This window comes from Coniophora puteana (genome assembly GCF_000271625.1).
Source record: "Coniophora puteana RWD-64-598 SS2 unplaced genomic scaffold CONPUscaffold_4, whole genome shotgun sequence".
Lineage (NCBI taxonomy): Eukaryota > Fungi > Basidiomycota > Agaricomycetes > Boletales > Coniophoraceae > Coniophora > Coniophora puteana.
In genome coordinates, this window is record NW_006913056.1 from 2119330 (window position 1) to 2141980 (window position 22651).

General features: G+C 54.4%; 6 protein-coding genes across 6 annotated transcripts; 4 read left to right on the forward strand and 2 right to left on the reverse strand.

Moving 5' to 3' along the window:
- Positions 1-355: 355 nt before the first annotated feature.
- CONPUDRAFT_164229 (uncharacterized protein) lies at positions 356-3810 on the forward strand. The gene is made up of 6 exons (XM_007768872.1): positions 356-421; positions 499-544; positions 612-892; positions 950-1437; positions 1488-1722; positions 1780-3810. Exons 3-6 carry the CDS (start codon positions 794-796, stop codon positions 2479-2481), a joined length of 1524 nt encoding a protein of 507 aa, XP_007767062.1. The 5' UTR covers positions 356-421; positions 499-544; positions 612-793; the 3' UTR covers positions 2482-3810.
- Positions 3811-4862: 1052 nt separating this feature from the next.
- Positions 4863-7068, forward strand: CONPUDRAFT_152283 (uncharacterized protein; the record flags this gene model as incomplete). The annotated part of the gene is made up of 3 exons (XM_007768873.1): positions 4863-5090; positions 5142-5966; positions 6016-7068. The coding sequence occupies 3 exons, from the start codon at positions 4863-4865 to the stop codon at positions 7066-7068; spliced, it is 2106 nt and encodes a 701-aa protein (XP_007767063.1).
- Positions 7069-8209: 1141 nt separating this feature from the next.
- On the forward strand, positions 8210-10164 carry CONPUDRAFT_71844 (uncharacterized protein; the record flags this gene model as incomplete). The annotated part of the gene is made up of 14 exons (XM_007768273.1): positions 8210-8282; positions 8339-8371; positions 8428-8447; positions 8551-8620; positions 8645-8699; positions 8826-8857; positions 8986-8999; positions 9051-9110; positions 9258-9312; positions 9374-9450; positions 9508-9611; positions 9675-9729; positions 9832-9927; positions 10099-10164. 14 exons carry the CDS (start codon positions 8210-8212, stop codon positions 10162-10164), a joined length of 810 nt encoding a protein of 269 aa, XP_007766463.1.
- A 245-nt stretch (positions 10165-10409) lies between these two features.
- Positions 10410-12959, reverse strand: CONPUDRAFT_101961 (phosphatases II). Its single transcript, XM_007768874.1, has 5 exons — positions 12780-12959; positions 12205-12461; positions 11894-11993; positions 11493-11772; positions 10410-11384 (listed from the first exon to the last, which is right to left on the reverse strand). The coding sequence occupies exons 1-5, from the start codon at positions 12884-12886 to the stop codon at positions 10689-10691; spliced, it is 1440 nt and encodes a 479-aa protein (XP_007767064.1). The 5' UTR covers positions 12887-12959; the 3' UTR covers positions 10410-10688.
- Positions 12960-13002: 43 nt separating this feature from the next.
- On the forward strand, positions 13003-19058 carry CONPUDRAFT_136351 (glycosyltransferase family 2 protein). The gene is made up of 5 exons (XM_007768875.1): positions 13003-13337; positions 14582-16253; positions 16360-16595; positions 16656-17518; positions 17585-19058. Exons 1-5 carry the CDS (start codon positions 13125-13127, stop codon positions 18495-18497), a joined length of 3897 nt encoding a protein of 1298 aa, XP_007767065.1. The 5' UTR covers positions 13003-13124; the 3' UTR covers positions 18498-19058.
- A 1070-nt stretch (positions 19059-20128) lies between these two features.
- CONPUDRAFT_71847 (uncharacterized protein) lies at positions 20129-22552 on the reverse strand (the record flags this gene model as incomplete). The annotated part of the gene is made up of 14 exons (XM_007768274.1): positions 20129-20258; positions 20547-20674; positions 20905-20958; positions 21027-21104; positions 21152-21243; positions 21269-21380; positions 21475-21500; positions 21647-21706; positions 21763-21764; positions 22047-22075; positions 22234-22248; positions 22312-22331; positions 22391-22402; positions 22480-22552. The coding sequence occupies 14 exons, from the start codon at positions 22550-22552 to the stop codon at positions 20129-20131; spliced, it is 831 nt and encodes a 276-aa protein (XP_007766464.1).
- Between the last annotated feature and the right edge of the window lie 99 nt (positions 22553-22651).

Here is a 22651-nt window from a genome sequence, read left to right on the forward strand (position 1 = left end):
AGTGATATGGCCGCGTAGCCTCATGATGATAATGTACGACTCGGAGGAGGTGAAGTTTGAATTTCGCCTGAACATCGATCTCCCCCAACTACACCAACTGGCACCACGAAGACCTGTCATAGAGAACATAAGCGCGTAGGCGATAATAGCTTCTAATATCTATAAGGATCGCGACGTTGTCGCAACGTGCGTCTTAAGTTGGAGAGTGTCGTAGAGTGTCGTTGGTCACCGGTCACTGCCCGCGCCACGTGTCTCGCCGACAGACGACTTGACACAAACTTGACATCGCTTATTTCGTCTTGTATACTCGTGGCCCTGGTTGACCCCTGTCCTTTCTTTTCACCCTCCTTCGCCCCTTGTTGACGTCAAAGCAACCGTGTTTGAACAAAAGCCAATTGGCTTGTTTAGACCATTGTACGTGGTAAGTCTTGTTCACTCTTTGATTTTCTCGTCACGTTTGTGTAAGTTCTTTGTTCTCACTTCTTTCCCCTTTGATAGCCGAAGCTCGTATCGCCTTCGCCCTCATTTGATGTTGTTTTACTAGGTGAGCTCAAAAGCGCATAAATAGTGCGTGCACTCATACCTTCTCCGCACCATCGGGTTCGGTTCAGAGGCTCACCTAGACCTCATTGGTCCCTCACGCATACTTGAGCTCTCCGAGTCCTTGAGACACTCTTGTCCCCTCTATTTCTTTTATCAACACCAATCGTACTGTCATCTTCGATTTCACATCGCACTTGATCTGCACTCTCGAAACTAGGTCTACTGCGTTTATCATCTCAAACGCGCACTTATGGCCTCAAAACCTACAAGCTTCGATCAGCTCCCGCATGACGTTCTTGTAGAGCTCGCAGCTCATCTTGATATCCAGGATGTCCTTCATCTCAGGCAGGCTCGTAACGAATCGTCCTGTGTGCCGGTTTAAGGTCTCACTTAAGCGTTTCAACAGACTTCAGAGCAGCTTAGGCAAGCTAGTTATGATCGCGGCGTGTGGAGCTCTCTCTATAGGCGTAGCCACCTTCCAAGGCCCCGCGGTCCTTATCCCCCGCAGACGAGAGAAGAGCTCGAGGACACGCTTATCCGTTCCTTCACAGTGCGCAACAACCTGTTCACAACGCCGATGAAAGCGCCATCTTTTCACACATACGACGTCGGTCAAGAGACGTCGGCGAGGCTGGTGTTAGTAGGCTCGAGATATGCACTCACGATCGACACGTCCCGTACTCGGATCACTTGTCGAGATCTCAAGCAGGAAGCAGTACTGGACGCGACGGCCAGTACTCTTTGGCAGATCGAAGACGGTACCGAACTCAGAGTTTTTGACTTGAGGCACTTTGATGTCATGACGTACGGCGGGCACAAGACGACACTTGTCCTTGTGGAGCAGCGCGAGAAGGACGATAGGTTCCTCTTCCGCAATTATGGTCCGGTCAGATTGTAAGTGAAATTGCCTCCCAAACTTTCAGAGATAAATGACGAGTTCGCAGGGACATCTTTCGACTCATAGAATCAGAGCCATCCGGAGCTGGCGTGCACCTGGAGAATCTCTGTCAGCACTCATTAACCCTGAAGAACCCACAAAACCCGTATATAAACCACAGGCTAAGTGTTCGAGCAAGTCCCAGCACGCTTTTGGCTCAATGGGAAAGAGAGGAAAACACTTTTCTATGGAGCATTGAAGACCTCAGCAAAGAACCGGTGAAGTTCACTCACAGTCCCATTGTACGTTTTCTCGTCAGTTCGTAGTAAAGATGACCCTGACAATTGTACCGGTTCTAGGTGCCTCCGTCGTACATTGCCTGCCGAACACATCTCTTCTCCTTTCTCCTCTCGGTGCACCTGAACGTAACGATCATCGCAGCAGCGCCTCTTACCGAAGTCTTCGCTCAAGGCTCCATCCATCCCACCGTTCGCGGGATGGTACGTGGCCATTTCAGCAAAATCCAGATGTTACGTGACGCTGTCGTCGACCCCGAAACTGGAACTACCGAGGTCATTCTTTCCGCGCTTCAGACTGGGCAGCAAATCGTCATCCTTCGTCTGCGCATCCCCTCCAAGCCGACCGGACACCCGCAGAACAATCTTCTCGTGGACATACAGGAGCTCATGGCCGTTCCGTTCACTTCACGCTCTGTGGAGTTCATAAGCCCATCGTGGACGGGAAGCATGCGAATTCTACTAAGCCGAGTGTACATGCACGTGCGGGGCCAGGAACGCGTCGAGAGAGAGGACACGCGGCCGCGGTTTGACATTGTGGAGGTTGTGTGGGACGAAGAAAAGCATCAGGCAAGGCGCAGTGTTTCAGAAGATGTCTCCATACCCGATGAGGCATTGGCCAAAATGGACGCGGGCGGATCGTTGCTTCTCTCCTTTGAAAGCGAGAATGGCTCTGGAAAGCTCGTCTTCGACTATCCTGCGTATGTCGATGATGCTGGCAGGTCGAAGAAACGTATTTTGGGTGTCCTGGATTTCGCAGTTTGAGATTCTGCTTTGGTCGATAAAGATACGGAGTGGCATGTAGTATAGAATACGGCTGGACAGGGTACATGTCAATGCCACAATTCCAGTTGGCTGGGTCGTTAGCATGGAGGAAATGTCTATGTGAGAGTTAATTATGAAAAAAAAACGTAAGGTAACTCTAGATTATGCGAGTCCAAGAAAACCTTCCTCAAAGCCAAGTTCAAGCTTAGGATCCAGCTGCCGCAATCCGATACAATACGCTCGGTAGCGCAAAGATGGCCCTGTCATTCAAAGAGATGTTATACGGGTACTCCTCGAGTTCAACGATGGCGCCCCGACTGGGCATGAACCCGCGGATATCAACTCCCTTGATCTCGCTACCCGACCGCAGACACAAGCTTCCAAGTGTGTTCATCGAGCGCCAATCCACTTCGTATGTTGGCCACACTTTCCCATCCTGACTGCTGCCTCCAAACGCCGTGAAGCAGACCTCGAAGGCTTGCAGACGAGGAAGAACAAGCCGCTTGACGGTGCTCAGCAGCGCGTCGGACGTGCTCCATGTCAGCGTGCGTTCCGTCCAATGCACGCTCAGAGTCTCCAGGTTGTCGTGCGTGATGTCCGGAAGCGCAGATACACCGCGCTGGTGCTGCAGATCGAGCTTCGCCTGCAGAGTGAGATGGCGCAGGTGGGTGCAGTGCGCTAGGACGGTGCTGAGGTTGACTTCGGTGAGGACGATGCTGAGGGACGTAATGCGGGCGAAGAAGGGTTGAACGAGAATAGTCGGGTCCGTCAAGCCCGTGAAGAGGACTTCGGAGAGAGAAGATGGAGTGCTGGAGATAGACACGTCAGGATCGGTCGTTCCGGGAAAATCGACCGACGGGTCAATGTCGACAGATAGCTGGCGCAGCTGCGGAAGATGTGGTGTATGTCCCAGGAGAGCGCGAGCGTAGCTCCATCCGGCCTCGAGCGAGAGCTCCTGGATGCGGACAACGTTCACCTGCAGTAGCCGAAGAACGTCGTAGCCGCTCGAATGGGCTTCTGTTCGGACGGAGACGGTGCTCTTGACGTGGAGGTTGAGTGGACGACTGGCGCTGCGTTCTAGCCATTTCGAAGTCATCTCGACCGAAAGGTCGCTCGTCCAGAAGCCATAGTCCTCCACGACGAGCGTTGTCCATAGCTCTGGCATTGAGTGGACGACGGCGCGCCACCACCGACATACATGGCCGAGATGCAGTGGCTGGGTGAGAAGGGACGACGGGCCCGACCCGGAGAAGGAGGCGTGTTGGAATATCTCCTGGAGAAGCTCGCAAGGGAGGGCTGCGGGGCTATGGGTGCTCCGCGGGGCTGCCTGTGCGTCGGTCGAAGGATGGGTGGAAGCTAACCGCAATTACCGTTTAGCAGCTAGGCTACCGAGGAGTAGTCCGTACTCACCTTCTTGAATTGCCATGTTCATTCTTCTAGTCTAAAAATGCGACAAATTCGTCAACGGACCTGCAAAGAAGCCTGTTCATGCGGCCATCCGTGACCCCGTACCAGTACGGTTGCTTACCTTTTCACTTTGCAGAAGTGAGGGGAACAGGGAAGTGATCTCGAAGTGAGACGTCCGGGTTTATATGCGCTTTCCGCAAAACCGCGTTAATAACATCAGAGAACTCATATCATGTTCGGCACGCGGCAGGAGCAGAACATGCTCCAGGTTCAGGGTCATTATGTCCTTTGCTAACGCCAAGCGTATGTCCGCCAGCTTTCTCCCATTCTTCCAGTCTGAGTCAGCCTCCGCACTGGCAGAGTCTCAATGAAAGTCTAGCGTTTGCAGCAGCTTCGTCTTCTGCCTGTGGGTCAAAGCACACTATGAGTATCTGTTAGCTGTATGTCGGACAATGTCGGACGATGTTAGACATGCTCTTTTTGATATTAGGGACATGAGGAAATGAATACCTCGGTTGGTTGAGCATTGATTTTTTCCGCCTAGAATCGGGGTATTTTGACCGCAATGACATTGACCAGCCTTGGCCAGCAGAGCGTGGCCGGCTAAAAGCCTACAAACGTAAATTGATATCAATTCCTGTCAGTGTCGTCATAGAGCATCATAGTCGAGGTTGGCAGCGATCAAGTGATATGAATATGTCACGAATGTTTGTGTTCTTGCCATGGCGTGATCGCGGTGAGAGAGAAAGTGGCAAAAGCCTCCGGCTTGAACGTGGTTTGACGTCCGCCATGGCATTGGCAGTGCCGACAACGATCAGCCCACTGAAGACATACATCTCACCTCAACAATCCCCTCGACTATTAGTTCTGCGTTGTGTCGCTATCACCAATCACACATGTTGCACTAGTCGTGTTCACCTGGTCGAGCATTCGGCTGATTCCCAAGCGGCGAATCCAGAACTTGCGGACTTACCATGAGCTCAACAGCAGCCCTCGCGGTCGAGCTCGAAGGACTACCTCCACCTGGAACACCACTCTTCCTTCCGACCATCCTCGCTCATGTCCGCGTTCTTGCGCCCTCTCTGCCCGTCGACCCCGTCGTCTTGCAAGCCATGTTGCTCGGCGTGATCTCGGGTGGGCGGAACGTAATCCTTCAGACGCGTGATGATGATGTTCAGGCAGTGGCGCGACTGACAGCCTTGGTGAGTGCTAGCTTGGTCTTCTCAAGATATAATGACCCTCATACGATGTAGACCCTCACCACTGTCTTTGGCTACACTACACACCGAACCAAGTTCGCGCCCGAGGCAAAGCAATACCCACCTGACGAGATCGTCAATGCCCTCTTCGTGCCTCCCTCGGTCCCTACTCCACTCCTCGGTACTTTGACCCCTACATCCCCTCTCTCACCTATTTCCGCTAGCTCTGGAGGCACCATCAGAGGGCTCACGACCACTTCACTGCAGCACCATCGTTCGCTTTCACGCGGATCCACAATTAAGCCCGTCCACGCACGTCCCCCAAGTGATTCCTTCAGGCGGTCGTCCTCCTACCCTAGCGAAACGACATCACCCACGTCACCCACAGCAGGCTCAATCTATGCACCGAGCGTGAGCACCGCGCATGCATCCGGTCCTCGCAGAATCACCTCTCCTGACAGACCAGGTCTGCTAAGTCCCGGCATGGAGTCGCATACAGCCCCGGCAGTGCCGACGATCACATATTCACCACCGCCTGGGCCGTTGGCTCCGCTTCATCCGTCCCAATCCGTCAATTCGGCTCACGTTCGGACGCGTACGGCGAGCACCACCAACTCCACGGCTGCTCGCTTCGGCATGCCAGTGATGGTTCCCGCAGAGCTGCCACAAGCGGTGGTGGTATCTGGGTTGGAGCATATCGGCATTGCAGCGCAGCGGGACGTTGTACAGACCCTCCGGACGCGTGAGCTTGTGATGGAGGTCGTAGACGACGAGACTGGTCAGTTGAAGAAGGTGAAACGGAAGCTGCGGGATGGGTTCATCGTTGTCTATGTGTGTCGGTTAGACCCAAGAGAGCGACCTATGATCTACAAGAGCTTAGTAGGCAACTCTTTCATTCAACTATGCTCTCGTCCTAATGTAGCTACAGCTCGACCACTTTGCTCTTAGCGCATCGGTCACTTTACAACCTATGGCGCGCACCGCACTGCGCTACCGACACCCATCGACCAACACACCTCCTATAGCCCAGCCGTCTCCACGGTCTCTAGCAGCAGCTCAGTCTCCGCCACAGCCCTTCCTTCTCCCTGCAACGCCTCCCGTGAGCGCCAATCTCGCAACCACCCCACCCGCTGAATCACCATCGCGCCAAGCCCATCGCGTGAGCCAATCCACTTCGACCACGGGCACTTCGCCCATCCCCACATCTCTCTCTCCTCCGCCCTCGCAGCCCTCGCAGCCCGGACAACCCCCAGCCCCTTCTGCGCTCCCAGCACTCCTTTCTCCTGCCCTCCTGAACACGCTCCGCTCGCTCACGAAACGCGCAAACATCCGCGCCCCGCTCCGTCTGTACCTCTCCGACCTGCTTACGGCGACGCGACATGCACCCGAGCTGGACGGCGCACTCCTCACCGCTCGCTGTCGTACTGACATCGAGGCGCTCGCGTGCGCTGGACGCGTTCTCGGCGTAGACACGGGGCGCGGCGAGCTCGTTCGCCCTATGGTACCAGCCGACCCGGACGACGCGAGTTGGGCTGAAACGGAGGCAGGTGCGACTCAGAGCACCGAGAGCTTCTTCACGTCAGAGGCCAACGCTATCGGCGGCGATGGCGACGAACCCCATCCGAACGGAAATGGTCATGCGCTACCGTTCCCGCGCCCGCCCAGCCTACGATCGCACCAGACGCGCAACACAATCGCGACGGGCGCAAGCGGTACAGGCAGCAGCCTTCTGAACAAAGACGGGCTTGACGAGCTCCAGCTGGATGTTGCGGAGGCGGACATCGCGCGCGTCTTTCCGAGGGCGGTGTCGCACCGCGTGCGCGTGCGCCGGTCGCCGGCGGACGAGGTGCTCAGTAGCGCGCTATGTGGTGCTGTGGGTGGGGTGATGGTCAACGGGCGGGAGGTGCGTGCGGACGACCCGGATGCGTGGGTGAGGTCGCAGGTGAAGGATGTGTTGGTGCAGGTGTTGGCAGATGTGTGATTGATTTGAGCGTGGTACAGTTCCTTCACAAGGTTTCGGTGTGTCAATAATACCTTCATCATCGTTTCAGGAGTATGATGTGTGATTGGTTTGAGTGCAGTTCCTTCACGGAGTTTCGGTGCGTCGATAATACCTTCATCACCGTTTCAGGAGTATGATGTGCGATGACCGTTGCGCAGCTGAGGCGATGTGAAAGCGAGCCGACGCTGCATTGTTGTTGACCCAGCCGCTCCACTCTAAGAGCGATAAACATTAGTACCCGTCAATTATTTGCGTTCTACCCTGGGCATACCGTACCTGGGTGACCTAGCGGTATCCCGGAAGCCCCTCTACAAATGTATTGATGCCCCTCTGCTCCTAGCGCAGGTGTTTCCCGGAACTCCACTAGATCGCGTGCTGATGTTTGCAACCTTTAGAGATGATTATTTCTTATCGCCCTCTCCAACCCACACTTTCCCGTGCAGTAAGTGATCATTCTGTGTACCGTATCAACGAGCGCCATAGTATGCATACCGGGTCCCACGATCTATGTTTCATCTGAATGGAACATTGCCGTGAACCATTCAATTTGCAGTCCAGCTTCGCTACTGTGAAAGCTTCATAGCTCCCAGCCTCAATCAGAATGGACCATGCGTGAGTGCAAATGCAACTAACTGTTCGTGACAGCCACCTGAGGCTGAAACTTGATTTACCAGGGGTTGTATGCAAGATCCTTTGGCATGCTCTATCTGTATGATGATCAAGGCGTATTACACTGTGTAGCCGTGTTTGTGCAAATATCACTCTTGTTAAATGCTTGATCGTCCGCTCGACCTATTTCTCGTTTTGTTCGTCTCCAAGAAATCCGAGTTTCAGGCCATCTATCTCTATCTTACACACTTGGGTGTGAAAGGGTTGCGATATCGGCTACACCGATTGGAGTGACGTTTTCTTCACATACAGAATGCCTTATTTGCGAGAAAAGCTCCATCGTGATAGTAATTTTGGGAGTGTTGAGGATTACATAAAAATACACCAACATTGCCTCTTTGAACGTCCAGATATCCAACGCTTGGACTTCATTTGATGTACGGAAGATCTATTAAAGGCTGCCTTCATCTTTGCACCTCGCTTGAAGTCTGCCCAACCCTGATCCTCGAAAATGTCCTCCACTTCTCTCGAGCAAGAGATCTTACAGGAAGCAATTTTGGTCAGAAATTACAGCTTAACGTGCGGTATGTGACCATGGTTCACCAGACGACCTTATGGAGCTGAAGGAATTGTGACATAGCTGCTGCTATGACTCTTGCGGGATACGATTACTGTATGTTCAGGCAATTGCATACCTGGACCTTCAGAGATAACACACACTCTACTCAGTGCTTAGCCTTGGGGATGAGGTACGCAGCAATTATCATTACTATTATTCGGTGGCAATCGACCTGAATCACTGACTTGGAAACCTGCTCGAATTCATATGGGTATTTCTGTCATTTTTACTAGAAATTTGCAACATTTTCAAGCATTTTATCAGAGAAAGAAACTTACATAGACAACTCTGCTGTATGCAATAGTTAGTCAACCGTCCATTTTCTAGGGCCGCTGAGTTTACACGCTATTCAGATGCGCTACATTGTTCTAATTTGTGCGGTGTAAGTGAGATAGTATGAGGTTTCGAACTGCCTCAAGTTCAAACTTCGGCTATAGATTAATTTATGGTAACCCCTCATAGTTTGATTCACAACTCGAATTTGTTTATCTTACTTTTATGTCACCAGGGCAATCCTTTGGTCTGCAGTTGTCGACAGAAGTGAGTTTGCCGCGGATACATATAATAGGCAAGGGAAGCTTAACCAACTTGAACTGAATGCAAATACAACGATAGACGTCAGTGACATGAAGAATACCTTTGATCATATCTTATTTTGTTTCCTTTAGGTATAAGTGCCAAAGTTTTGAAGTATCAGAATAACATTTTAATTATAAAGTGAACATTTCTATAGGCTTCTGTCTGGGAGTCGTTTCCAAAATATCTGAACTTGTCATCATTTTGCTACTCCAAGGTTTGCATCCACAATTCTGGTTTTCTTTTTCAAGAAGATCTAACTCATGAGTGTGGATCAGGAACAATGTCATTGAGAGTATATGTACTGTGTGGAAAATCAAAAACAATCCTTCTGGTTCTTTTAATATGCTTTAGTCTTGCACAGGTTGTTACTATTGCCTTGAGCATATCGCTCATATCACCCGGGGAAAGCTACTTTGGTATGTTTACCAAGTATTGAACCATCATGAAGTAATGACTGCCTTCTCTTTTCCGTATTAGAGGACACAGAGTTGCTCACTGCCTATTATTGTACCAACACCCTTCCTACGGATCAAGCTGAAGTTTGGGAAATCCCAGTAATCAATTCCATCGTCGTAGCTTTTGAAACCCTTCTTTGTGGTTTTGCCTTGCAGTATTCCATCAAACAAACACCTATCTCACTGTGGCGCACTCCGTCACAAGGAGCAGTCAATCTCACATGGATAATCGTCCGTGATAATCTATCATACTTCTTCATGTGAGCGCACTACACAAAAGAACGATTTTCTGTGTTTCATGTTATTTTCTATATTTTGTCCAGCGCCCTCGCAAGCATGGTTATTGCCATGATGACCGAAATCCCTTCACTGAATGAAGTACGGAACATACACAACCGTTGCTTCCCTAATAACTAATGCCAGCTTGGGCCAACTCCCCTCCAGTCATATATTGTAACATATGTCAATTCTATTGTGCAGGCCGTTTTGTTAACAATGGCCGGTCCATGGATGATGATCAGCTTACGGAGGAGTTACTCTGTGGCACTGGAGTTGGGGACAGTCGGATCAAACGAGGTCACTACTGTTTATTCTGATTATATGGATTCCTGAGCGGCAGCATACTTTATCGCTCAGAGCCTTGAGTACAATAGTCACTTTCTTGGTTTTTCAATTGGCGCATTCCCACACAGACTTTTCGTATATGTATTCGTTTTGTTTATTTATTATAAACGTGGCTTGCTATAGCCTGAAGATGAGCCGACTGGCCGCGACGTCGACAAGTCGAGCCCGAAACACCTCTGGGTAGGCTAACCAGTCACTAGGTCTTTCTTGTTAGTTTCTCCACTCCGCAAACACACACGCGTGGAGGAAGAAACCCGCCGACTTCAAATATAAACTGAGTCAAGCGTACTATACAACGTACAGTATGTACATAACCACGTCCCCCACTACACTCTTGAACGCCGAGTGCTATGAACTGGGTATAACTGCGAATGTACATCCGAACTCCAAACAAACGCGACGTACACACACACACACCAGAAAGGATTTACCAGGGTTATAACATGCGTGGTATAAAGTAATATGACGTACAGTATAAACAAAGTCGGCGGTATGAGACAAACGAAGGAGATATGCAAATACGCAGGTTAAACGACATGAAGAGGGAAAAAGAAGCGTTGAGAGGATGAGGATTCCAAGTTGAATGCTACGATAATGAAAGTTCTCATGACTGAGAAAATGAAGGTCCAGACGTATACACATTATAAAGTGAAGGAAAGAAAGGATATTGAAGAACTCCGACTCAGCGCCGTCGGTGGATGCGCCGAATTGAATTACGCAGCGCACAGAACGCCTTGAGAAGGTGTGGACGTTGGCACCGCAGGTACCTGGTGCGTGGCTGCTTCGTTTGCGACAGCAGGAGCATCTGAAGCAGATAACAAAGGAGAGTCTGAGGCAAGTGTGGATGCAGCCGGCGTAGGACTGAGCGCAGTGTCGGATGGGGGAGCGGAAGTAGGATCAGGCGCAGACGCAAACTCGGTCACGACCGTCGACACGGCGGGTACAACTGCTGCCACCGCTGCCGCCAAAGATGAGGATAATGACGACGACGGCGACGTGCAACTCTGCGTCGGCGAGGGCAAAGGCCGTTCAGGCTGCGAAGGAAAGAGCTGCTCGATGGGCTGCACAGTCGGCGCGAGCGCAGCGATCGCCGTGGCCGCCGCTGCCGCTGCTGCCAGCGACGTCACAGCTCCATCCACTCTTCTCGACGTCCTCGGCCCCTGCGCACTGGCACCGTCACCGGCGCCGTCACTAACACCAGCAGCAGCAGCGCCAACCCTCACCTCCCCGCCAACAACATTCTCCCTCAGCCAATCCACATACTCCACCAAAAACCTAACCTGCTCAAGCGTCTCGATCGCCTTAACACTCCTCCGCCTCCGCACGACCGCAATCGCGCGCTGCACAAGCACAATCGTATCCTTCCTCACATCCGCATCCAGCTCCTGCGCAACCGGCGGCCCCGCCCACTTCCCGTTCTCGGTGCGCACCCCACCCGCCGCCGGCGCACGCGTGTTCGGCGCCATAAACGCGCCCGCCACAACCGCCCGCGTCTCCGGGGTCAGCGCAGCCTGCACCGGCGCGATCCAGCCGCACAGCCCGAGCCGGAGCATCCAGCAGCACGCGACGAGCCCCGCGCGGCCGACGCCGCCGCGGCAGTGCACGAGGACGTGCGCGCCGTGCAGCGTGTACTGCGCTGTGAGGCGCGCAAGATCCGCGTCGAGCGCGGCGGGGGACAGCGGGCAGAGGCCTTCGGGGAGGGGAATGCGCAGGACGTCGAGCGCGGCGCGGTGTGCGGACGCGCGGTAGTCGTCCCATGAGGTGCCGAGGAACTGGAGCTCGTCGTCGTCGAGGCAGCTGGTGTGTGTCGAAAGCCGAGGCAAGGCACGGAAAGCACGAAATAACACAGCCAGACCATACGCATGAGTCGCAACGGACGATGACGCAAAGACAGCAAAACCAACGAGGATGCACTCACCACACCACACAACGCGCACCCAGATCCTTGACGCGCTGCAGATCGACGTCCAGGTCTCTGCAGACCGCGCCTCGACCCTTCGACGGGCCATTCAGTCGCACTGCCGAGTGCGTCATCGTATTCCGAGAGCACCGTCGGGACGGAAGCAAACGCGATCGCCGGGAAATCCAAAGAAGAGGGAAAGAATTCGAGAAGAGAAGCGCCAACCAAGAAACGGAAGGAATTTCAAACGGAAAAATGCAATACCAGCCGGGGACGGAAAACGGTGTGCATAATGAATATGACGTATGCGCACAAGAGCACAAACTCACCCTTCTTACCCGGGCACGACGACAGAAACAAGTTGCCCAGCCTGAACGGCGGCGGCGGTTTCTGCGTCTGCGTCGCAGCACTCGCGCTCGAGCTCCCAGAACCGCGTCTGGAACCAGCGCTGGAGCCTGAGACATGCATGTGAGCCTGCGATCCGCTGGAATGCCAGTGACCGAGTCCAGACGATGCTAATGACGCGCTCGAGCCACCGCGCTTCCGGCCAAAGTTCCTGGGCAGTGAGGAGAATGACGTTCTTAGTCTAGAACGTGTTTGCGTGCAAGTTGCAATTGCCGATTGTCCATGCGTGCAACCGAACAGCAAGGCGGAGCGCGAGGGCGATCGCGGCACGGCGCAGAGCGCAAAAGTCGAGTTTGTTGCCCGAGTTGACCGAGGTGAATATTAAAGTTGCCACGTTGTCGATTTCGTCCGGTGTTGAGGGTCACGATCGCGCCACGCACGGACATACGGGGATACCGGTGCAGGTAGTGCACGTCAACATGGGAGATGGTGCGAGGTGGATGATGAAACCAATGAGTAAGGAGACACTAATACGTGCAGATAGAAGAGAGCCACTCACGGATCTCTTAGCAAGAATGTCTGGCTTGCACTAGAACCAGTACCGGCGCCATTGGCACTATCCAATGCGTCTTCGGAATGCAGCTGCGCGAACGGCGAGGACAGCATCTCGCCCTGGCTGTAACTGCCGTAGGCAGATTGGATCCGGGCGAGCTGGCGTGCCGCCGGCGAGCGGTGGCCGAAGGTCATGAAGGAGGTTGAGGTGATTGTGGCTGACGAGGATTGTGGTGGTGATGATGGTGATGATGATGACTGCTGCGACGAAGATAACTGTGTCTGGTCCCGGTCTCGGGCCTTTGTATCCGAGTTGGATAGCTCGGGTGAAGACAACATCAGCGTGCTCCCGATGGCAGCCTCCAGCGCCTCGCTCATGGTGTTGCACGTCGGGCTTGGTGGTCGCATTGCCTCACTAGAATCAGAAGTGCCGAGAGACGGTGCCGATGCAGACGTAGACACAAACACAGACTCGGAAGAAGAGGCAGACGGGGACGGCGGGACAGAGCGCACGGGGACGAGCGGGACGGGCGAGGGCAGGGCGGGGAAGGCGGTCGCGAAGCCGGTGACGCGGTCGAGCGTGTAGGCCGGGGGGAGGTCGAACATGACGGGGAGCTTTTCGGTGCGGTTGAGGTGTGAGGAGATGGCGACGAGGAGCTCGGGGGGTATTATCGAGGAGACGCTGATGGGGTGCGTCTCGGACGTTTTGATGGGCTTGGTGCTGTTGGGGCGGAGGATGGGGGTCGGCGGGGCGCTGGCGAATGACTCTTCCATGGCGGATGAGAGTGCGTGTTGGAGGGTGGGATCGGCGAGGTCAAGGTCGAGGTCGCCGGGGGTACTGTGGAGTGCGGAGCGCAGCTGTGTGACTGGGATGACGGGGATGAGAGTGGGGGCGCGGAAGATGGTGGAGGGTTGGGGGCAGGGCCACCAGGTTGTCTGGAGTGCGTATTGGGCCTGCTTGTCGCGCAGCTCGCGGACGGTATCTGGGACGGCGAGGGAGAGCGGAGAGTAGAGAAGGGGACAGCCTATGTGTTGTGTTAGCGCGCAATGTATGGATATGACGAACGAGGACGGACCCTGCTGTCCGTGTTTGATACGGTTATACTCGCTGAGGTGGTGCTGGGAGGCGAGATGGACGAGCTGTGTGCGCATAAGCATATGAGCAAGCGAAGGAAATAGAAAAGGGCATACCTGGGAGACAGACGCGTCAAAGGAATGTGTTGTGCGAGGAAGTGGTGAGGAGTGGTGTTTTGACAGCGGGGGAGGTTTCGGTTTTGGGAGGAGAACATTGGTGGACTGGATCGTCGCTGTGCAATCTGGGGTGCGGAGCGTGACGATATCAGGTGGTGGACCCCGTGCCGAGGGTGGCTCCGCTGTGACAGATCGTGAGCTCATCACAGCACGGAGGAGGAGGCGACTGCAGCTTGGCTAGCAGAGAAGCATCGGCGCTTCTTTATGAACTTGAAGGGTCCGGAGCATCATCAGAATCTAATTATAATTGTTCTAGCCCGGCTTGTTAATTGGCCGTGGTGCCTTATTACTCGATTTAGTATTTACTCGGTCCCTCGGTGGCGTCGGTGCTTGTCGTTGCCAGCCTTTGCGACGTCTAAGCGGACAACGGCGTTCCCTCGTTCAGGGCAGCTACTCACCACCTTCGTTTTTCTCTTCCCCTCCTTCATCGACGTCGACCACAACGACTAGCACTTCTTCTTCCTCGGAGTCGGCACCCTACACGCCATCCGCACGTCTGTCGAGAACAGCGTGCCCTCCCACGATCCTTTTCACCACATGGCCGCTCATCTGCAGCAGCGACAACAAAACAACCCTACCCGCAACGACGTCCCCATCCCCACAGCTCGAAACCCCCTCCAGAATGGCACCACCACTATCCGCAGGGCAAAGACCCTCACCCGCCCCGAGCGCAGCGTCGCCCCCGTCCCGCTCATCAACCCCCAGGGCTCCCTCGTCCCCTCCGCCTCAGGCACCATATCCACAGCAGCAGCATCCGGCGACTCATCATGGCCCGTCTGGCCCATCTTTTCCAAGATAGTCACCTTCTGGGCGCCCTCCTTCGTCCTCAGCTCCTTCGGCGGACTCGGCAAGGACAAGCAGGTCATCCAGGCCTGGCGCGAAAAGATGGCCCTCTGCCTCATCATTACCATCCTTTGCCTCATCATCGCCTTCATCACCGTTGGCACCCAGCTCGTCCTCTGTCCTGCCGCCGCCAACGCTGACCCGGGCCGGTACGCCGCCGTCGGCTCCGTCGCGGGCACGCTTGGTGTGCAGGGTATCTTGTACAATGTCACCGCCGCGCAGAGTCCCGCGGGCGTCAATTTCGACGCGCTCACGCAGCAGGAACCCGGGCAGGACATCACACCGTTGTTCACGCGCACCGCCGCGCAGTACAACAAGTGCCAGGGCCTGACCTTCAAGGCCGCGACGGATAACCCGTGTCCCCAGGCGAACTCCTGCCCGCTCCCGTCCATAACGCAGAACAGCACCTTCGCGCAGCTCGACATCCAGCCGACGGTGCTCCTCGCCGGCTACGACTGGGGCAGTGTCGCAAATGTGTCCAACTACCTCGTGATCGACGGTGCGGTGCTCAACATGCAGCCCTACTTCACCGCGCACCCAGACGCGGTCCCGGGCGACGCCGTCGACGTTGCTCTGCGCTTCATCCTCGCGAGCAACCGCACGTCGGGCGGCAAAGACGGCACGATGACCTTCTACGCGCGCAACGAGCTGCGGCAGGCCGTGCCCTGCCTCGCGCAGCGCTACTACGCCGGCAACATCGACAAGATCACGCCCGGATGCTTCGTCTCGGACCTCTTCCTGTACGTCGGCCTCATGGTGATCCTCTCGCTCGTCCTCGTGCGCTTCGCCATGGCCTGCGTCTTCAATTGGTTCCTCTCCAAGCGCCTCTGCGGCCCGCCCGACCAGCGCTATCTGCAGCAGAAAGCCATCTCGCCCGCTGTCATGCCCGAAGGCGCTAATATCTCCATCGACAACAAGACCGGCACCGCGCCGTGGGCCGGGCCCGGGGGCGCCGCCAAGAAAGGGGCGCAGGCGCCATCGCGGCGCGGGCGGAATGCCTCCGCGGCTGCGAACTCGAGCTCGTCGACGCTCGTGGGCACGTCTGCGAACCCGACGACCGCGCCGCCGACGACGATGACGCTCGCGCAGATTGGCGCGGAGCTGTTCGCGGTGTGCCTTGTCACGTGCTACAGCGAGGGCATGGAGTCGTTGAGGACGACGCTGGACTCGATCAGCACGACGGAGTACGCGGACGCGCGGAAGCTGCTGTTTGTGGTTGCGGACGGGATGATCACGGGGCACGGGGAGAAGCTGAGTACGCCGGATATCTGTGTGAGCTTGTTGGATGCGGACGAGCGGTTTGGGAATCCGCAGCCGATGAGTTATATTGCGATTGGGGGCGGGAGTAAGGCGCATAATCGGGCGATGGTGTATGCTGGGCATTACAGTGCGTTTTTCATTTTATTCATGTTCAAATCATTCCATTGTCTCCTCTCGTATGTGCTCTGGCGATGGTAACTAAATGACACCGATGTTTTCTTGTTGTTGTACAGCCGTAGCCGGGCGACGCACGCCGACGGTGATCATCGTCAAGTGCGGGACGGAGGCGGAGGCGGCGCACGACCCGAAGCCGGGCAACCGCGGCAAGCGCGACTCGCAGCTCATCCTCATGAACTTTTTCTCGCGCGTGACGTACAACGACCGGATGACGCCTCTCGACTTTGACCTGTTCCGCAAGATACATGTGTTGATGGGCGTCACGCCGGATTACTTTGAGGTGTGCCTGATGGTGCGTTTTCCAGTTTCGCGACTGTACTATAGTGATGGATGGCAAATTTTGTGTGTACAGGTCGACGCGGACACGAAGGTGTTCCCTGATTCGCTCAAGTACCTCGTCAACTGCATGCAGCACGACCAGCTCATTATGGGCGTCTGCGGCGAGACGCGTATTGCGAACAAGCGCCAGTCGTGGGTGACCGCGATCCAGGTGTTCGAGTACTTCATCTCGCACCACCTCGCCAAGGCGTTCGAGTCTGTCTTTGGTGGTGTCACCTGTTTACCGGGGTGCTTCTCGATGTTCCGCCTCAAGGCGCGGCGCTCGTCCAACGACGACTGGGTGCCGCTGATCGTCAAGCCCGAGATCATCAGGGAGTACTCGCAGAGCGAGGTGGTGACGCTGCACCAGAAGAACCTCTTGCTCCTGGGAGAGGACCGGTTCCTGACGACGATTCTGCTGCGCACGTTCCCGAACCGCAAGATGATGTTCCTCCCGCAGGCGCGGTGTCGCACCGTCGTGCCCGACACGTTCGCGGTGCTGCTCTCGCAGCGGCGGCGGTGGATCAACTCGACGGTGCACAACCTGATGGAGCTCGTGCGCGTGCGCAACCTGTGCGGCACGTTCTGCTTCAGCATGCAGTTCGTCGTGTTCATGGACCTGCTCGGGACGGTGGTGCTGCCGATTGCGATCGGGCTCACGTACATGCTCATCGTGCGCATGGTGCTGAGCCCGCCGCATACGTTCCAGGAGGCGATCCCGCTGATGCTGCTCGTGTCGGTGCTGGGGCTGCCGGCGGTGTTGATTCTGATTACGACGCGGAAGGTGGTGTATGTGACGTGGATGATGATTTATCTGGTTGCGCTGCCGGTGTGGAATTTTGTGTTGCCGGTGTATGCGTTTTGGCATTTTGATGATTTCTCCTGGGGAGAGACGAGGTGCGCCATCTCTGTTTTTGTATCATGTGTATGTGCGACGGAGATTGATACCCATGGTACCTGTAGAAAAGTCGCAGGCGAAGGCAAAGACGCGGGGCACGGCGCGGGCAAGGGCACGTTCGACGGGTCCGAGGTATCCCTCCGGCGGTGGGAAGACTGGGAACGCTCGCGGCTGCGCAAGATCAAGCGAGAAGAGAAACGGAGGAGAGATATGGAGCGCATGCACCCCGGCGGGTTTGTCACCTCGGAAAACGACCTCCTCGCGCCTCCGATGGCGCCCGGGTTCGCCGGCTACAACGGGTTCCGCAGCTCGGGGAGCACGGCGTCGTTCTACGACGGCGGCTCGGACACGTATTCGGTCGCATCGAGCGATGACGATACGTGGGGCGGGCAAATTGGCGGGTACAACGAGAACGGGGCGGCGTACCCGCCGCCGCCGGTTGGACTGTTCACGCCTGCGGACGGGTATTCGCATTCGAGGATACAGTCGCCGGTGAGCGCGCTCGGGCCGTCTGCGTCCGGGTCGACGTCGGGCCTGCTCTCGCCCGCGGACTCAACGATGCTCGGCAGGAAGAGTACGATCGGGGGCGCGGAGCTGGAGGCGATGCTTGATGCGGGGTTCGATGATGCGCGCGGGCAGGTATCGAGGAAGAGCACGATTGCGGGCGCTGAGCTTGAGGCGATGTTGGATGCCGGGTTTGACGACGACGGCGGCATTTCAAGGTCTGCGTCACCGTCGCCGTCACAGAGTCCTGCACCGCACGGCGGGCATTACGCGCCGCAGCACGCGCAGCGGTACCAGCTGAGCGACGGTCCGACTGGAGGAGGCGGGGGAGGGTACTCGAGCACGGCGCGGAGCGCGTCTGCGGAGAACACGAGTTTCCCGCCGAGCCATCTCGATCCTGCGAGCCCGTTGCCGCGCTCGTCGCAAGAACGGTGGGGGCCGCTGGGCCCGCTTGATCCTGGGGGCAAGTTCTAGCCTCTAGTCTGCGAGTTGGACGCTGCTTCTTCCTCTTCTTCTTCCTTCATGATTGCGTGTCTCGGTGTCGCGATACGGACGATGGTCCCCGGAATGGAACGGAACGGACCGGACGATGTCTCTGCCTGCTGCATACGGTACGGTACATGAGCTGATGATCTGATGGGCGGCTTGATTTGTTCTCCCTCTCTTTCTCTTTGCACTTACACGTATATCTCGCTTACGACACACATAGCACATACCTCACCTCGCACCTCGCTCATGCAGTGCTCAGCCTAGCGCGTCCATACAGACGTACCTACATACATACCTCCAGGCGCCTACTACTCCCCCTAGCTACCCCCTCGCTCCCTTGACTGTGTGTGTCTGTGTTGCACTTACCTTACAGTACTCTTGTGGTTTGTGCATGGCATGTGTGTCACCTTGGATAATTGTCTTTTTTTTCTTCACCTTTTTTGTTTGTCTTTTTGCCGATTCTTGTTTTTTGACATCACTATCGATTTCAGACCTGGTTATAGCGTAGATCAGAAGTAACAACATTGTTATTGTGGATAATAAACGAACCTGTCCTTTTTCGTCTATCACGTCTTCGTGTTCGGGTGAAGGATCGGTACGTGACTGTCGTAGAAGCAGGTCGTTCAAAGGTGAGTCGTAAAAAGGGTGGGAGCGGGGCAGAGAATCAGAGTACAGAGGAGTGGGAAGTCGAAAGCGTTTCTTGTAGGGTACACGGCACCGACTTTTTATGCTTGGACGAGTGGCGAGCGGCGTTTGGTGACCGCTGTGTTTGACACGCGCCCGATGATCCGGACTCGGACAGCGACGAGAGCTCAGTGCCTTTGCTCGACCACTTCATCGCCGCGCTGGACTTTGAATATCGACATGTCAACAGCGCCCGCCGCCGCGCCGGTAGGTCTTTGTCGGGCGTTCTCCCACCCTCACGGCGGGCTCTGGAGTACGCCTTTGGTGTTGGAACCGTAGAGGTGCTTCAACAGGCTTCAAGCTTCAATATTCAATGACTGCCGCAAACTTACCTGCAGTGGCGCACTCTGCGGTGTCGCTAACAGTCTGAGGCAGCACCTGTGCTTTGACCTCTCTGACGAGGCTCGTAACTGACTGGCTCAAGGTGCCCACATCGGCCGAATCGCGCCGCGCTACTATTAACCTTGTGGTGTTGATGCTGAGCTACAATGCGATCAGCCCTGCATTCTTTATACGGTTACACTGCGCAGAGGCAGCCTCAACATGGCCTGCGCTCGGGCGGCACCGGTGTCACCAAACTCCGAGGGATGGACCTCTTATGTGGACCACAGACCTGGAGGTGAGCTGATCATAAACGTTAGGACTTCATCGACGTCAGTCAATTTGGGGTTAACCTTCTCCTTGAGCTGCCTCGTCATTCTAGTGGCTCTCAGCCGCACGCGACCAGCTTCAATCCCAGCTCCGGTTTGGCTCTGGCTCCAGACGCAATTTCGAGAGTTCGAGGACGAATACTAGGACACGAATGCAGAAGGGACAGACGTCCAAGCTGGGCACTTTCGTCCTGCCGTCGTGCCCTAGTAAGAAGGGTGGATCCTGCTTTACACTTCTTCACACATACGCCATGAAGTTCATTTTAACACTGATCTCCCTCTTCAACGCCTCCCGAACATCGCGATCCCCAAGTCTTCGAATGATCCGTTTCCGTTCCGATTGCACTCTCGGTGGAATGCAATGAAGTCACCCCTCAATGCGGTAGACTCGACCTGCACCGGCATCGTCGACCTGCAGCGCGTCAAGGATCTGTGCAGTGTGATAAGTGCAAGTTCGTTGTTTTGCTGTCTTTGCGTCATCATTCGTTGTCGCTTATGCGTATGGTCTGACTATGTCATCTCGTACTCAGGTTGCTGTGTCTTGCCTCAGCCTTCGACTCTCGCTCTTCTCCACCGCGTACTTTTTCAGGACACCCCCCAACACTTACATCCTTCCGCATATGCACGCACCAGCTGCCTCGTCGACCGCGGGCTCCAGTTTATCGGCATCTCATGGGACGCCTACCGCACACCCACACACCACGCTTCACTCGACATTCTGCGCATTCCCCTTTCAACAAGGGCTCTGCCCTCTCTCGCCCGCCTCACAGGCAGTGGCGGGTGCATTTTTGGCGCCGAACACACACTTGGTAGCAGGTGGCAACACTCCTGCAGAATCACAAAAGAGGGCACGTCAAATTCTGTCAAGATGGTGATACTAGTAGTGTCAACATCTTAAATACTGTAGTGTGCTAAGTGGGCAAGCTTGCGTTCTCGTTCTCCCCTTCTTGTGGTGCACTCGCAAAAGCCAAGGTCGTTATCTCGTTTGATCCGGCTGTTCCGGACTCCAGTGCAGCAGAGTGACTCTTACACAAGCTAATCATCATCCACGGACCCACCATTGTCAATAAAACGGTCTGCGCAATGTAATATAGCACCGCAACGATGAATGACTGGAATGGAATGGCACAGGCTAACATTAGCTTCCGAGGAAAGATTATTAATTAAGTGTAGTCCTCACTTCTTCAAGTGAAGGGGCTTCGGTGATGCTGGCAGACACCATGGCTGCGAGAGTGCTGAATACATTGCCCACCAACGCCTAGCACATAAGGCATGGTTCGTTACCCTTCCATATTATGCACTTACACGAAGAAGTATACTAGATTGTCGCGTACAATTACCCATGTAAGGTTGATTGCTCCTTGTGACGGAGTTCGCCACGTCGAAACGGGAACTTGCTTGACGGAATACCACAAAACAAACCCACAAAGAAAAATGTCAAATGCCAGGACAAAAGAGTTGGATAATGCACTTCTCCAGATGTGATTTGGTATAAAGGTTGTGGTGCAAGAATAGATAATGAGAAAGCCTGTGTCTGTTGGTACGGAAGATGTGGGGTGATGATTGTTTGAGATGGTCCGATGGAGGTGATGAACTCACCAACGTAGCTATTCTCGCGTATTGCGTACCATAACCCCATCAAAAAACTGACAACCTGCGTAAGACTAAAGCATGTTACAAGAACCAGAAGGATTATTTTTGGTTTCCCAAAGAGTATGTATACTCTCAAAGACATTATTCCTGTTTCAATCGCACTGGTCATGAGCCGAATACTATTGTCATGATGAAATAGACACGAACCTTGGAGTAGGAAGATGATGACGAGGATTAATACTTGTGTGGCAAACACCAAGCCAAAGCCTATAAACATGTTATATCAGAATGGTACTTCGGCACGTTAGAGATTTAGTACTTACACCTAAAGAAATAAGGTGAGGTAGGATTATTATATCCTTCATGTATACGTAGCTGACGTCTATAACCATGTTAGGATCCGGGTTGTTTTAGGATCAGTTGTCTTGTTTCATATATTCGTGATGGACTTGCTTTTGTCGAAAACCGCATGCAAAATGATGGCACTGATGAGATAAAATAAGATAAACATGTCCATGCGAATCGAATCATGAGCCATTACCAAAGTTTGATCTACGGCCGAGTGACATTCAGCACATTCAGCGCCAGTTTATACTATCCCACGCACATCACAAATAGTAGGCCAAGGTAACGCATCTGGACGTCATGTGAACTCAACGACGGGTCCAGACAACAGGCGGTTGACCAACCATCGCATACAGCAGGGTTGTCCATGTAAGTCTTTTCTCCTATGTATAAATCACGTGTTTGAAGGTTGCAAGACTCTTCAACAGAAATGGTGAACCCAGACGTACCCAAATGAATCTGACCTGTCATATAAGTATTGTTCACCTTAATTGTTTCTAGCTTCGATGATGATATTTGCTGCGTACCTCATCCTCAAGGTTGAGCACTGAATAAGTGTATGTTAACCCTGATCAAGGGGCCAGGTATATGACTCCATCAACATACAGTAATCGTACCCTGCAAGAGTCATAACAGCAACTATGTTGGGATGTCCTAAGCTCCACGAGAGCGTCTGGAGAGCCCGGATCACATACCGCATATCAAGCTAACTTCTCTAGTCGAACTCGCGGCTTGTACGATCTCTTGCTCGAGAGAAGCGGTGGACATTTCCCAGGAACAAGGTTGGGAAGATGGAGAGGTGGAAAGGCAAGGGCAGCTTTTAATACAACTAACGTATAGTACATCAAATATCGTCCAAGCCTTGGA

Excerpts from the sequence above, each read along its gene's own strand:
- CONPUDRAFT_136351 (XM_007768875.1), top strand. The coding sequence starts at position 13,125 with ATGGCAGCCTCCAGCGCCTCGCTCATGGTGTTGCACGTCGGGCTTGGT. Across the intron at positions 16,254-16,359 it reads GGTGTATGCTGGGCATTACA|CCGTAGCCGGGCGACGCACG; the intron begins GTGCGTTTTTCA and ends GTTGTTGTACAG. Across the intron at positions 17,519-17,584 it reads TTCTCCTGGGGAGAGACGAG|AAAAGTCGCAGGCGAAGGCA; the intron begins GTGCGCCATCTC and ends TGGTACCTGTAG.
- CONPUDRAFT_164229 (XM_007768872.1), top strand. The coding sequence starts at position 794 with ATGGCCTCAAAACCTACAAGCTTCGATCAGCTCCCGCATGACGTTCTT. Across the intron at positions 1,438-1,487 it reads AATTATGGTCCGGTCAGATT|GGACATCTTTCGACTCATAG; the intron begins GTAAGTGAAATT and ends ACGAGTTCGCAG. Across the intron at positions 1,723-1,779 it reads AGTTCACTCACAGTCCCATT|GTGCCTCCGTCGTACATTGC; the intron begins GTACGTTTTCTC and ends TACCGGTTCTAG.
- CONPUDRAFT_101961 (XM_007768874.1), bottom strand. The coding sequence starts at position 12,886 with ATGCTGTCCTCGCCGTTCGCGCAGCTGCATTCCGAAGACGCATTGGAT. Across the intron at positions 11,994-12,204 it reads GTCGTGCCCGGGTAAGAAGG|TGCGACTGAATGGCCCGTCG; the intron begins GTGAGTTTGTGC and ends CGCACTCGGCAG. Across the intron at positions 11,773-11,893 it reads GGTGCGCGTTGTGTGGTGTG|CTGCCTCGACGACGACGAGC; the intron begins GTGAGTGCATCC and ends GACACACACCAG.